Genomic DNA, 15,932 nt, shown 5'->3' with positions numbered 1-15,932 from the left:
CAGTCTGAGGTCCAGAGCACTCTGGAGCAGGTTTTCATCAAGGATGTCTCTGTACATTGCTGCATTCATCTTTCCCTCGATCCTGACTAGTCTCCCAGTTCTTGCAGCTGAAAAACATCCCCACAACATGCTGCTGCCACCATCATGCTTCACTATAGGGATGTATTGGCCAGGTGATGAGTGGTGCCTGGTTTCCTCCAGACATGACGCTTGCCATTCAGGCCAAAAGATTCTATCTTTGTTTCATCAGACCAGAGAATTTTGTTTCTCATGGTCTGAGAGTCCTTCAGGTGCCTTTTGGCAAACTCCAGGTGGGCTGTCATGTGCCTTTTACTGAGGAGTGGCTTCATTCTGGCCACTCTACCATACAGGCCTGATTGGTGGAGTGCTGCAGAGATGGTTGTTCTGGAAGGTTCTCCTCTCTCCAAAGAAAAATGCTGGAGCTCTGCCAGAGTGACCATCGGTTTTTTGGTCATCTCCCTGACTAAGGCCCTTCTCCCCCGATCGCTCAGTTTAGCCAGCTCTAGGAAGAGTCCTGGTGGTTCCAAACTTCTTCCATTTACGGATGATGGAGGCCAATGTGCTCATTGGGACCTTCAATGCTGCAGACATTTTTCTGTACCGTTCTCCAGATCTGTGCCTCGATACAATCCTGTCTCGGAGGTCTACAGACAATTCCTTGGACTTCATGGCTCAGTTTGTGCTCTGACATGCACTGTAAACTGTGGGACCTTATATAGACAGGTGTGTGCCTTTCCAAATCATGTCCAATCAACTGAACTTACAACAGGTGGACTCCAATCAAGTTGTAGAAACATCTCAAAGATGATCAGTGGAAACAGGATGCACCTGAGCAAATGAATACATTTGCAAAGATTTCAAACAAATTTCTTTCACATTGTCATTATGGGGTATTGTTTGTAGAATTTTGAGGAAAATAATGAATTTATTACATTTTGGAATAAGGCTGTAACATAACAAAATGTGGAAAAAGTGTGAATACTTTCCAGATGCACTGTATATACACATTTAAAGTTCAGTAGTCTTTTCTTGCAGAAAAACAGACCAATAATATTGATGATTCTTCTTGCACTTAGGGGCATATACAGATTTCTTTAAAACTTAAACTTGCTGAAATGAAAATGCCTCCTCCTACTATTACACCCTTTGACCAAATGGTTATAGCATGTACTACATGGTTCATGGCTATTCTATTACACCCTTTAACCTACAGGTTATAGCACGTAGCAAATCCAGTGGTGTAAAGTAATTGAGTAAAAATACTTAGGTATTATACATAAGTATAATTTTTGTATGATTTTGTACTCAGGTGCAATTTAAACAGAATACTTGTACTTTTACTTAATTACATTTCCCAAAAGAATATAGTAGTTTTACTCCTTAATATTTTATTTAAACTTGAAGAACACTCACTACGTTATTGCTGATCATTTTCTTTTGTCTTACTGGACTGAAGCCGCCTGTTCACAGCATCCGATGATTGACAGATGACATACCAGAGGTCAGTCATTTCAATTGCAGTGACGCACAGCGGCTCTGTGGAGTTACGACCATCTGCAGGGGTGCAATTTCAGATCTGATTTGAACTTTGGATGCATTGAATTATAATTGTGCGACTAGACAATATGTGACCGCTCAACTGAATGTAACATATTAATGCAAAATATCGAAGTGAGAAACACTGATGGTGTTTTCCTAAACTTTATTCCAAACACCTGCTACTTCTAAAGATTTGACAGTTATGAAGTCCAATATTTTATATATATATATATATATGAAAACAAAAGGTTTTTGTCAAACATGTGATTTACATATTTGAATAAATGTACGTAGATTAACGTATTTCTACACTTGTCTTTATATTTTAATCATATATATGAACTTCTATACTGCCTATTTTCTGAATAATTGTTGTTGTTGTTGTTATTGGGAAACTATTAATTATAATAATAGCAACTCTAAAACCATCAATGATAATGATTAAAATAAATGGAATCTGAGTAAATATTCATTATGAATTTTATTGAATTCATCCATCTGCTCAACAGAAAGGTTTGGCAGCAAACCTCAGAAAACAATTCACAAAACCAACAACATTACTAACGTTCTTCAAAGCTTATTTTAATTTTCTTTTATCTTTCTCTACGTCTCAAGGTGCTGTGTGCTCTGACATCACACTTTGTGAGTGTCTTCTACCATGCAACGAACATGTCGTGACTGTGGCAACATTTTTGCAAAATAAAATGATATGGTTCATTACATGTATTGGGGCAGTTCCGAAGTATAATGTCCACGTGTGGCGCTAAAATTTTCTCACGATCAGATGAGGTTTTTAAGGTTAATGTTCTATCAAGATTTAAAACCACAAAACCGACCCTAAACCTTAAACCTAAATATAAACGATAGTGTCATAAAAAGCAAACGTGAGATCAAAAACACAACCACGTCATTTTGTGGTGCTTCTATAACACTTTTGGTCACGTGTGGACTTGTACCCTGGTTGAGCACACTTAAACTAGCTTGTAAATGTAGTTGGTTATGTAATGCAAACATTAAAATTAGTCATGTACTATGGTAAAAGTGTTTATATGTCATAAGATAGCATTCTGTTAGGAACAGAGCGAAAAGTACATTTTTATGAACTGATAATCAGCCGTTTTACTCATGATTTGAGTGGAAGGGGATAAAAGTTGTTATTGTTTTAGCGCCTCTAGTGTTCATTCCACCAGGAAATTACAGTGTTATGTACAACAGGTCACATAAAAATCATTTTGCAAAAATGTAGTTATTGTAACATGATTCTTTGACCAGGTTGTTAATGCCACTTGGGGAAGAAATATGACAGTCATCAGAGACAGTAAAAAGGCAACTTAACAAAACAACAGAATTTAACTCAATCCTCTACACAGTCTGCTCTATTGATTTCATTCTAGCTAGGAAAAAAGATACTTTTTACTTTTCTAATACTTAAGTACAATATAATGTGAATACTTTTTTTACTTTCAAGTATGTTTTTGGCTACTTAAGGTACTTGGACGTTTAATTGAGTAAAATTTTCACTCAGTATCCATACTTTCACTTTAGTATTATGTCTTATTCAAATATATATTACTTTTTACACCTTTAAGCAAATCTTGGTTGATGGCTGTTTCATAAACTAAAGGTATAGAGCGCAACAGTCTGGTTCCAGAAGTAAAAATTCCTTTTATTTTTTCCATAGACTAATTGATTTACAAAGATAAATTATAAACATTTAAAGACATCAATGGTAAATGCTTCCGTGAACAACTACATTACCTATGGTCCAGCAGAAAAAGCTCAACCAATCAGAGAACCGCAGCCAACATAGCCCATGAAACTATTTCATGGGCTGTGTTGGCTGCGGTTCTCTGATTGGTTGAGCTTATTCTGCTGAACCATGGGTAATGTAGTTGTTATAGCTATAGCTCAGGACCACCCACTCCAATGACACACTGTGAATTATATAATTGAGTTGGTGTCTCTTCAACTTTGTCTCTTTGTCTACTTATCTATTTTAAATATCTTAATATTTTTTTAATTAATTTAAAATATATTGTTTCTATTCTTATAATCAACACCCTAAAGTCAATAGTTTTCAATATTCCCCATAGTTTTTTATTCAATGACATAATTTGCAATGCTTCATGGGATTGTAGTTTGTACCCTCGTGAAAGATGGTAAGAACACAGCCTTGTACTTTTGTCTTTTTGTCTGATTTTCAAATAGATTTTGGCCTCAAAACAAAGTTTGTGATGTTGTGATTCATCTCAGAACTGGTTGGTTTGGTTTATAGCTTACAACTCTTTTATGAAGGATTTTATAAAACGTCTATGGGGAAAATGAATGGGAAAAAATACTTCCGGAACTCCGAATAAGTGGGCGGGCACTGTTGCGCTAATTGGCTATTAATTTTTATTTTTTGAATGACAGGCTCTTCGAAATGCCCTGCCCCAATTTCCTGTATCAAAAGGAATTATTTCAAGACAGGAAAGAAAACTGTGGTCATCAAGCTATTTCATGGGGTCCTTAAATGTATCTAAAATTTATGTAACAATTTATTTTAAAGGGTTTGTTCACCCCAAAAATTTAAATTCTCTAATTATTTACTCACCCTCATGCCATCTCAGATGTGTATTACTTTCTTTTTTTGGTGTTCTTTTGTGAAGAAAGAAAGTCCTACACATCTGGGATGCCAGGAGGGTGAGTAAATCATGAGAAAATTTTCATTTTTGGGTGAACTATCCCTTTAAGGTGATGAATTTAATTTTATGCCAAATTCATAAAGCATGTGGCATGGAATCAAGATTTTAGAATGGTACAGTATGTCTTCTACCTAATATTAACCACTATTTTACCACACACTCGATGTACTTTGCCATCACCATTGAAGAACATACATTTTGTGCATAATGTAAGTATGCTGCACTATTGGTTTTTTTTCTTTCTTTTTTTAGGTTATTGAGCAGTAGTGCCCTCTGCTGTTCAAATGACCATTTCATAATAGTATGATATATGATATCCTTATGAATGATGAGCTCTCTTCAGAACCATTTCAAAGATTTCAAATTTCATATTTGAATTTAAGGTAAAAATTGAAGAGGGATCAATTATATGGGTGCCATTTATTTTTTTATCTAAAGCATGAGCCACTGATAAATATATGATCACGGCAAGATTTATAGCAATAAAGCTGCTGTTTAAGGCTGGGACACGCTGGAGACATCCATCAAAGTATGATATTGCATGTAAGCCTATGAACAGTGGGATTTAATAGTACATGTTGAAACTCTGGGATTTAAAAATGTAATTTAAACCTGGAAATAGACAGGAAGATTTAGTGAATGACTTAATGGTGCACTATGTATTTTTTATGTATTTGTTATAATAATACTAATTTTATATATATATATATATATATATATATATATATATATATATATATATATATATATATATATATATATATATATATATATAAATTATTATTATTATTATTATTATTATTACTATTTTACAAGTCATATTCATTTCTATAGTGCACACTGTACACTGCAGTGAAAAAGTTAATTAAAAACAAACTAGTGAGTGCACCTTATGCATTAAGTTATACCAGGTTAACTGGTTATAAAAAGGCCAGATATAGATAGAATAATGACTAATTTATTTATCTCTAGAAATTGAATCAGGAGTTTAAATAAATAATATAATAATTAATAATAATAATAATAATAATAATAATAATAATAATAATAATAATAATAATAATAATAAATAATAAAAAAGATAAGCTGCAGCAACTGCCAAATTGAGGGACCTTTATTTTGAAATGCTGTTCATGGGTCTCATGGGTTCACGTGTGAGAAACAGGGCGCAAAAAAATCCCGGGATTTTGTGGCCTAGTAAGTAACTGGATTTTGCAGTTTTATTTGGATTTTGATGCACATATTAATTCAATAACCAACATCTGTGCTGAAAGTTGGCTAGTTGGTCAGGTGTGAAATTAGAATAAGACGTTATATAAGAATACAAATACATTTTAGCTCATTTGTATTGATTCTGACATATATTTTTATGGCAGTAGTTACTAAAAGAAATCGTGGCAAACCCAATCTCTCTGTACTGAAAAAAAATTTTCTCTGAGGATGGTTAAATATGGTCTTTTTGGTGGTTTAATACATTTTATTTCTTTATCGTAATAGCCAGTTTACCGTTTTGTGTGCACGATATGAGGTTTGCAATACTACTCATGTATAATAAAAAGTGTGCTAGCGGTTTGTTTATAAAATAACCAGTAGCCTACGAGTAATTTCATACTCGATTTAAAATGTCAGTAATTAATCATTCAAAGTTCAAGACGATGGGACACTTGGACCACCCAGGGACCTCCCAATATAAAATAGTAGATTTTTTTTTTATTTTCTTTGTATTTTTTTGTATATATACTGTCATTAGGAACATTAACTAACATTATTACACTGGGATGTCCAGCTTATCATATCATTAGTTCATTCAAATAGTTAGAAATGTCTTCAAGAACATTCTGCATGTTGTTTATATTTTCTCTATGAAGACTCTAGATCTAATGTATAAGATGGCAATGTTTAGTTGAAAATCGACCTTTGAGGGTCCCCTTAATATTTGTGTTATTTTTGTACTGCCCCTTAGTCATATGCAGCTCTTGAACTTGAGACAGAAAAACATCAGTCATTGAGAGAGGGACAGGCAGCAGAATGCCACCTGTGTCTGAAGTGGACACAGGTCCTGTTGAAGAAAGCTCTGGGGGTCTTACACGGTTGGATTGCTTGTGCCCCGTGTGTCTGGACATATTCCTGGAGCCAGTCAGTTTGCCATGCACACACACTTTTTGCAAAACCTGCTTCTTGGAGACCGTTGACAAGTCCAACATGTGCTGTCCACTTTGCCGGAAACGAGTGTCCACTTGGGCAAGACTCAACAGCCGGAACAAAACTTTGGTGAATATGGAGCTGTGGAGACGAATTCAGGATGCTTTTCCCACCCAGTGTGAGCGGAGATTACAGGGGATAGAAGATGAAGATGATGCTGGCAGTGAGTAACATTGTGTCACAAAAATGTACCTCTTGATAGCACAGTAGAAAAGTCAAGGCTGGCATTGGTTGTATTTGATCTAATATTAGAAAATGGGATTTTTTTTATATGCAGTAGTAGCTGGAAATAATATGGAGTGCGACTGCATCAGTATGAGTAACAAATATTTCATGTGAATGCATCTTTATTGTTTCGATTGTGATTGCTCATGCACTCAGTTTTCCCTCTTCCAGTGATGATTCCGAGACCTCGCGTTAGTCAGCCAGGAGAGCTGAGGAGAGAGTATGAGGATCAGATTAGTAAGGTGAGTGATTCAGCATTGTCTAATGCAGTATATGGATATTTGAACCTCAAATATGAGAATGACTCCCTTCTTAAAATATAAAGGCATCTATATATACATATGTGATTTTCCTGCACTTGTAAAAGCCAGATCTGTGGGAAAATAACTCGCAAGCATGCACATATTTAAAGAAGACACAAATGTGAAAAGATCGATATCAACTTAAAAGCAAATGTTTCGGAAATCCGCTTCCTGTACCACCACCGAAGTGATTTCATAGCTACTTAGAGTTTGCTCATCTTGCGAAATTTTCCGGCACGTGCCGCGAGTGAGAGAGGGAAGAAGGATGAGGTGAAATGAAACTTTGTATACATCTGCTCCAGATATCATCTTTTTTACTAAATTTGTTATGAATTATATTTATTGTATAGAAATATAGTATAAATGTAACATTAACATGACAGTAATTTAAGCGCACCCTTTGTAAAAAAATAAAATAAAATATGAAGCCAAGCGTAAATGTGTAAAAACAGTTCAACATTTTGATGGGGAAAAATTAGTAATCCCTGTGGCGACTAGCAGCATCAGTACCGTTTAGTCGACTAGTCTTGCACATCCCTACTTGTGTTAACGGTGATCATTCTTATCACTTTTTTATGTGAAAGGGACATTCGTCTTCTTCTCCCCTCCAATAATCATGTCGCCTTTGGTGTGCAAAGGCCTTTATGACTTGGTTCTCTTGAATCTACAGAACAAAACAAAGGCTTCCTCACGATCTAATGACTCTTAATCGGCTTATTCTTTTTAGTGAATCTAAAACTTAATGATCTGTAATTCATTCTTTTGTTTTATTTCTGACTTAAACCTAGAATGGTAATTACTGGATGGCAGTTGATATGACATTGAGTAACCAAAAAGCTAATTTTTTGTATTAATTGTTTTAATGATTAAATGCACCATTTGCAATAATCCGTTCTATTAAAATATTAAATGTTTGTCATTATTTGGTAAAAGACTGCTGAGAGCAGTAAATGCAGTAAGAATTGCATTTCTCATTTGCAAATATTTATTTTCATAAGTACTAAAAGAATCGTAAATGGAACTTTTAAATGGAACTGAAATCGTTAAAAGGAATCAGAAGTGGAACTGGAATCGTCATATTCCTTAAGATTCCCATTCCTACAGGGGCCTGGGAAGCTCAGCAAGTATTGACACTGACTACCACCACTGGAGTCGCGAGTTCGAATCCAGGGTGTGCTGAGTGACCCCAGCCAGGTCTCCAAAGCAACCAAATTGGCCCGGTTACTTGGGAGGGTAGAGTCACATGGTGTAACCTCCTTATGGTCACGATTAGGGGTTCTCGCTCTCAATGTGGCACGTAGTAACTGGTGCTTGGATCGCGGAGAGTAGCCTGAGCCTCCACATGCTATGAGTCTCTGCGGTGTCATGCACAGCGAGCCACGTGATAAAATGTGTGGATTGGCTGTTTCAGAAGCGGAGGCAACTGAGACTTGTCCTCCACCACCCAGATTGAGGTGAGTATCCACGCCACCATGAGGACCTGCTAAGTAGAGGGAATTGGGCATTCCAAATTGGGAGAAAAAGGTATAAAAAAATAAATAAAGTGTACCACGACTAGCAAAAATATATATATATAATTATGTGGGTTGTGTAATAATTAAAACATTTAAAACAGTTTCCTGCAATTGTCACGAACCCCGCTCCTCTGCCCCATCCCCGCTTCGTCGCACACACACTCACTCCCTCGACCTCACTCCCTCGCTCCGTCCCCTCGAGCTTTTCACGCTCTTTTTGCTCGCTCGAGCCCTCACGCCCACTTTGCTCCTACTCGCTCACATGCTCGTAGGTTATCTCCCTTCCTCGAGTTTCTCACGCGTTTCCAATCCCCCAGAACATTATGACCACCTGCACTCACGTCATCTGCACTCCTGCACATTAGTTTCACCTGCACTCGTCTCATCACCTATCATTGTTTCCACCTGCACTCACCCTATATATATTTCACAACCCGTTCGTCTCACTCCTGTTGGTTATTGTGTTTAGTTTCCCGTATCTTTGCCCCCCGCTAGTCTCGTCTAGTTCTGACCTCCTCTTGTTTACCCCTTAGCTTGCCAGCTCCCCTTGTTCCCCTGTCTTTGATCCCGCTAGTCCCGTCTAGTTCTTCGCCCTAATTGTTAACTGTTTTCCCGGCTTCAACCTCCCGCTCTCGTTTACCACTCTCTCCCGGATTTGCCCCTTACGATACTTTGATTCCCCGGCTTTTGACCCTACGCTTCCCTCGACAACTCTTCACTGGATTTGCCCTTTGTACTTTTGCCTGCACTGCTTTCTATTATTAAAGCAGTTTCATCCGACATTGTGACTGTCTCATCTTGTGTGTGTGTGTGTGCGAGTTACAGCAATAAATAAATATAGGAAGTATATACCATTACTGTGTACTGTTCATATAAAACTACATATGTTTTATATATATATATATATATATATATATATATATATATATATATATATATATAAATACAAAATACAAAATACAAGTAATTTTAGATATATGATATAAGATTTTGGTCACATTGCCCAACCCCAGCAAAATCAATTATTATAATTTGCTTGTATTGAACAGCTGGTGGAGGAGAAGAGAGCTCTGGAGGAAGCAGAGAGGAGAGCCAGTGCTGAGTACATCCAGCGCCTCCTAGCTGAGGAGGAGGAGCGCCTGATGGAAGAGAGGAAAAGACAGGAAGAGCAACAGCTGGAGGGTGATGAGAGACTTGCCAGACTGCTCAGCCAGGAACTGGTGAGGTCACACATCAGAGATGACATATACTGGCATTTATAGGTGGCAAATTAAAAAATCTGTGAACTAAATGTTAAACTGCACTGCATTTAGATGAGAACAATGAACGATCAGTGCTTGGTAGTGCACTGATCATTCTGAAAAAAGGACTATATTACAAAAATGAAGTACTTGTAATTAGATTCGATTACATTTTAAAATACTGATTCTCATATTACTCTTAATCAGGCTCTTAATCATGCAACGGTAGTAAAAATTTTGTAATTTACTGATCCCCCTAAATTTTTTTTAGCCTTTGAATTTTCATTCTAAATCAGCCTACCACTGATACACATTCAGTCTTAGAGTGTTTACAGGAGTGAGGGAGAGGATTGTGGAATTGCGCAAACCAGGTGGCTATAATTACACTAAAGGTGAAGTGGTCTCGCTCAGCATTTGACCACTGGATTTACAAAATATCCTGTCCACTGCAAACAATTCCACAACACATCTTAAGAAGCTGTGTTGTAGGGTGTGTTGAATGTTTTCTCAATTTTACATTGCATATTTAACCAACTCCTAAAGAACACTTTTTAATGACTTACATTATCACTCTGTGTGCCATACAGTATTCCAGATGTCACTATGACTTTAGAAAAGGTTTTGTCCATCAGATGCATACAACTACACCTTATTTCATATTCACAAAGTAATCTGCACATAAGTGTCGAACAGATTGTGTTAGACAGTTAGTTTGAGTTTCACTAATCGATTTTGTACTCCGCTTCAAAACTGTTAATGAATGTTCTTTTGCTTATGTGATAAATTGAGATAAATTGTTTTTTGTGATGTTGATTCACAAATTTAAATGGTCTGATCTGTTGCTACTCATGGATGCCGTTAGTAATTTTTTAAAGAACCTGTTTGTTTATTTGTGTCTGTCATTAATGGAGGGCCTGGAGGTCTTTTTGCATCACTGGGCAAAACATGCAAATCCTTTCATATTTCTACACGCAAATACATTTGTTGTCTATACTTCTAAATTTCTAGTCAAAAGCACCACCATAGACCATGCTCTCTCAAGACAAATAATTTTATAATTAACAAAATATTGCTGATGTGAAATTAGGGCTGCAACGGTATGTGTATCTGCGCCAAACCGAACGGATACAGGGCCTACAGTATGGTGTCACACGAATGAATATATATATTAGCATGTGTGAAACCAATATTAAAACAAAATATAACGAACAACACAAACCGCAAAGAACTAATATAAAAAAAAAGATTGTGGGGTAGTTGCCCTTCTGCTAGGACTGTAATATTGGTCCTGATGTTATGCCTATATTGCAGGTTGCCACCGGTTCTGACCCGAAAGCCTATTGTCATGGGCCTGTTCAAGCTGGCAACCTGCACCAAGTAATGGGGAAAACTTTCAGTCTTAGTATAAGGACCATCCATCGATGTGTATATGCTTGTGCACAGCTATTAAAGGAAAATGTATGCTGCGTAATATCAGAGTTTTTATGATACATTCTTGATATTCAATAGGCTATTTTGAACAATCATCTAATCTATAGCATTGACATCACAACTGCATTATATTTCTCTGCAACTTTTAACGACCAATTGAAATTGATTGTCATCTCAAATTAGTTTTAGCATCATAATGCAAATGACATTTTCTGCAGAAGCTCAGCAATTGCGATCCGAGGTAAAGAGAGTTTGATTTAAAAAGTTCAAAAGCTAGTTTTCTAAAAGTGAATTAGGCATTGGACAAATAGTTCTGATAGTTCATAGTCTTGAAAAAGTGTATAACATTCAGCTGACTTTTTTGTCTACAGAACAGGCTAAAGCTAATTTAAGTTTGTGTCAAGGCATAAATAGGTCTAAAAATATAATTTTTTAAAATTTGTTAATATTTTTTTTAATTTAATGCTTTTTTCATTTGGTAATTTATTTAATTGAATACAGGTAATTTTGCCTGCATTTTTCAAAAGTAAACTAAACAATAATTTTATAGAATTGGGCTATATGTTAGTGTTCCAAAAAGCACACAAACTTTTCTCCTAGAATTGTGTATTTATTTTTTATTTAAAACATCTTTATGCACAGAAATTACATATTTTTTGTATTGTGGGCTAATTCCGTGACTGCCGTGTATTATTTTGAATGGTGTGTGAAAGCAACTTAAATAAATAAACGGATGTCTACCATGATTAAATTTATCGCAAACAGTGGCAATTTATTTGTTCTCCATGCACTTGTCGATGGGCATGATACGAGATATTTGTGATGGCACTCCTGGAAGTGTCATGTTTGCAGCATTGGATCTATATGCCGTTAAGATCAATCCGTCATCACTTACAATAAATTGGCTTTCAAGGATGTACCGTCGTCATGATTAACACAGGCTAACGTTTGGGGTAAACTCTGTCATGTGACTACATTTTTGTGTTTATGACAATTTTCTTGACAAAAAGTGATTCCTAACCAGTTTTTCGCAACATTTTAAGTATTGACATAGTTTATGCGCTACAGTTAAACGGAATTGAATTGCATTTCCATCAGCTTTATTTGGATGGAAATGTAGTGTCAGCAAACTCTTGCTATAATGTAATGCTTTTTTGTTGTTTGTGCAGAATTCAGGACCAATCTCTGAATCACCTTCGCACATCAAACCTATTGATGCAACCCCAGCTAAGAAAAAGAAACCACATGCAGGGGATATTGAAAAGTATGTATCTACTACTATATGTATGGCCTACTATATCAGTATCTTGACTCGTCTTTTTAAACCTGGCTGTTGGTTAATGAATTAAAAGAACTTAGTGTTGTTTTAAGTGGGTCTACATTCTCTTATATCTCAGGTTTCTATGCCCAGTGGCTTATAAACAGCCCAGCTGTTCTGAGAGCAACCCAGACTCCTCTCTGATGGCAAATAAGGTGATTTTATGTACGGTCTGTACTGTGTGTGTGTGTGTGTGTGTGTGTGTGTGTGTGTGTGTGTGTGTGTATATATATATATATATATATATAGGTGCATCTAAAAAACATTTCATATCGTGGAAAAGTTCTGTAATTGAATTCAAAAAGTGGAACTTTCATATATTCTAGATTCATTACACATAAAATTAAAATATCAAAAATCCAGTATCTCAAAATATTAGAATAAAGAATTTATAGTATAGAAATGTTGCCTTCTTAAAAGTTTGTTCAGTTATGCACTCAATACTTGGTCGGGGCTACTTTTGCACAAATTACTGCAAATAATTTTTGCTCAGTGGTCCAAAGTCCTCTTTTCAGATTAAAGTAAATTTTGCATTTCATTTGGAAATCAAGGTCCCAGATTCTGGAGGAAGAGTGGAGAGGCACAGAATCCAAGTGTGAAGTTTCCACAGGCAGTGATGATTTGTGGTGCCATGTCATCTGCTGGTGTTGGTCCACTGTTTTTCTCTAGTTGAGAGTCAATGCAGCTGTCTACCAGGAGATTTTGGAGCACTACATACTTCCCATCTGCTGACGAGCATTATGGAGATGCTGATTTCTTTTTCCAGCAGGACTTGGCACCTGTTCTCTGTGCCAAAACTACTAGTAACTGGTTTGCTGAACATGGTATAACTGTGCTTGATTGGCCAGCCAACTCGCCTGACCTGAACCCCATAGAGAATTGCCAAGAGGAAAATGAAACACCAGACCCAACAATACAGACGAGCTGAAGGCTGCTATCTTCCATAACAAGCCACAGGCTGATTGCCTCCACGCCACATTGATGCAAAAGGACCAAGTATTTAGTGCCTAAATTAACATATAAATAAACATACTTTTCAGATGGTCGAAATTTCTGTATTATAAATTCTTTATTGTAATATTTTGAGATACTGGATTTTTGATTTCCATGAGCTATTAGCCATAATCATCAAGATTACCACAAAAAAGGCTAGAAATATTTCACTTTGCGTAATGAATCTAGAATAAATGAAAGTTCCACTTTTTGAACTTTTCCATAATATTCCCATTTTTTGAGATGCACCTGTATATATAGAACATGATTTAAAATGTCATTAATTTTAAGATTATAATAGTTATAAATGTAGTTTGATATTTGATCTTTGGCTTTTAACAGGAAAACATTCTGAACCCCCCAAATACCCTCATGTCACAATCTGTAGAGGACATAGTTGAACTAACCATGCCAGTGCTGGACTACTACGGAAAACCATCAACCTCCAACTCTAATCCCAGCTGCTCAGTACAGATGTTCACATTTAACAGTCCTAACAACATCTCATCTAAGCGCAAGAGCTCGGAGATGGAGCTTGAAAGTAAAGTAGATCTACTCAACAAGAGGCCATGTGCTGCTCCACAGTGTGAATTGGATTTAGCCTACAGCCCTTTTCTATCTGATATGGCGTGGTACGAGGAAACCCTGCAGAGTCGTTTGCAGCAAGAAGAGGAGGACCGACGGATGGCGATGCAACTTCAGAAGGAGTTGAACCGTGATTACAGTGTGGACCGCAGGAAGGGTTCTGCAGACAGCTATCAACTCCGGAAAAAAAACACTCCAGATTCCAAAAGTGCAAATCCAGAAGAGGAAATCAAGACAGGGAATGGTAGTACAGCACGGTCCACTGCAAGGAACACCACGGGACGGAAGGAGGAGAGGGAGAAAGCTGGAAAGAGACTGTCTGAAAAGAGCGACCAACTAGTGGAAAAGACGTCTGGGACAAGTCTTGTGTCTTCATCAGCATCAACGGTCACAGCCACTTCCCTAAAGAAAGGTATTAAGCAGACCACCCTGACCGAGATGTTCCCCAACTTGGGGAACTGAAGCTATGCTCTGCTGCCTTTAATTGTTTTTAACCCCCATGGAGTAGAAATTGCAAGAGTCAGCACTGCTGTTAAAGGACGTTGTTTAGCTGTTCCGTTATCTTTATCAGTTTCAGCCCAAATGTTGCTTCAGTGCCTTCAAATGTTCAGTGCCTTTCTGAATTGTATATTAAGGATGGTCATACTGTAGAAATTGCAGAGCATTTATATAGTCATGACTAGTTTAGAGTTTTCAATAATGTGAATGCTGCAAAAGTTTTGTAAGCATTTGCAGGCATTTTTCACTTGTTTGAATTAAAGGAAACATCAGTTTGAGGAAAATGTGCCTTTCTATTGTATTGTGTGGTTATTTGACAAGCGTTGTGTTGGGTTCCAAATAAGTTTTGTTCTATTCACAGCATCTGTGGACTAGGGTTGAAAACCAATAATAGATTCCATTTGAAAAAGAAAAATCGGAAACCTAGTGGATTTTTGGTTCCTTTAAGGGTTCTTGAACATACAATCTGGTGGACAATGCGGACAGATCACCATACTAAAATACTCTTTTCAGTGTTTCCCGCTCTACCATTCAGCAACACTGCTACTAAATCAGCAGTGTGAAACATACATGGTGACCAGTGTATAATGATTCCTGAACCAATGACTCTAATGTGCAGGTTCTTTTGAATTTACTGTCCAACTAGTGTAGTCCATCTCCTGGACAAATTACTCTTATGAACCGGTTCTTATCAATCTACAGCACAAAACATTAAGTGCGACCAGTGTAATCCAACTCCTGGACTAATACATCTTATGAGTTGTTTCTTTTTAATCAATAGTGTGACCAGTGTAGTTTGAATCTCGAGCAAAGGACTCTTATGTGCCGGTTCTTTGGAATCTACAGCGCAACCAGTGCAGTCCAATTCCTGGATATATGAGTTGTTTCTTTTGAGTGTATGGTGTGAAATACATCACAACCAGTGTAGGCCGATTCTTGAACAAATGAATCCTATTAATCGGTTCGTTTTAGTGAATGGAAAAACTTAATGAACTGTAAAACACTTATTTTGTCACGTTCGACTTGAATAAACCAAGAGCTGGTTTTTATGTGTACTGGTCCTTAAAGCTTGTGAGACTTAAATCACAGTAAATACTGGTTGGTTGTTGATGTGACAATGTGTAAAAGATATACAGTTTTTTTGTAATTAGTAGTATGTTTATAAAATATATTGATTAATTAAATAATAAAAATTCTGTATTCACAACTTTTCTGAGAATTAAAACCAACAAAAAAAAAAAAAACATTTGGTAATTGGCTGCTGAGAACAATAAATCCATTAATTTCTTCCTGAAATGTTTTGAAAAGGTTTTTGTTAATGGAACAGTTGAGGAACCAGGACAGTTAAATTTATTCCTATTCCCACCCCTTATTACTAC

At 36.6% G+C, this 15,932-nt stretch overlaps 1 protein-coding gene across 1 annotated transcript; it reads left to right on the top strand.

Moving 5' to 3' along the window:
* Positions 1 to 5,378: 5,378 nt before the first annotated feature.
* On the top strand, positions 5,379 to 15,216 carry rnf168 (ring finger protein 168). The gene is made up of 7 exons (XM_052110354.1): positions 5,379 to 5,441; positions 6,208 to 6,609; positions 6,843 to 6,913; positions 9,537 to 9,707; positions 12,329 to 12,423; positions 12,557 to 12,632; positions 13,813 to 15,216. Exons 2-7 carry the CDS (start codon positions 6,273 to 6,275, stop codon positions 14,515 to 14,517), a joined length of 1,455 nt encoding a protein of 484 aa, XP_051966314.1. The 5' UTR covers positions 5,379 to 5,441; positions 6,208 to 6,272; the 3' UTR covers positions 14,518 to 15,216.
* The last annotated feature ends 716 nt before the right edge of the window (positions 15,217 to 15,932 follow it).

The sequence above is a fragment of the Xyrauchen texanus genome, chromosome 38, assembly GCF_025860055.1.
Source record: "Xyrauchen texanus isolate HMW12.3.18 chromosome 38, RBS_HiC_50CHRs, whole genome shotgun sequence".
NCBI lineage: Eukaryota > Metazoa > Chordata > Actinopteri > Cypriniformes > Catostomidae > Xyrauchen > Xyrauchen texanus.
This window is presented reverse-complemented; position numbering and strand designations above follow the sequence as displayed.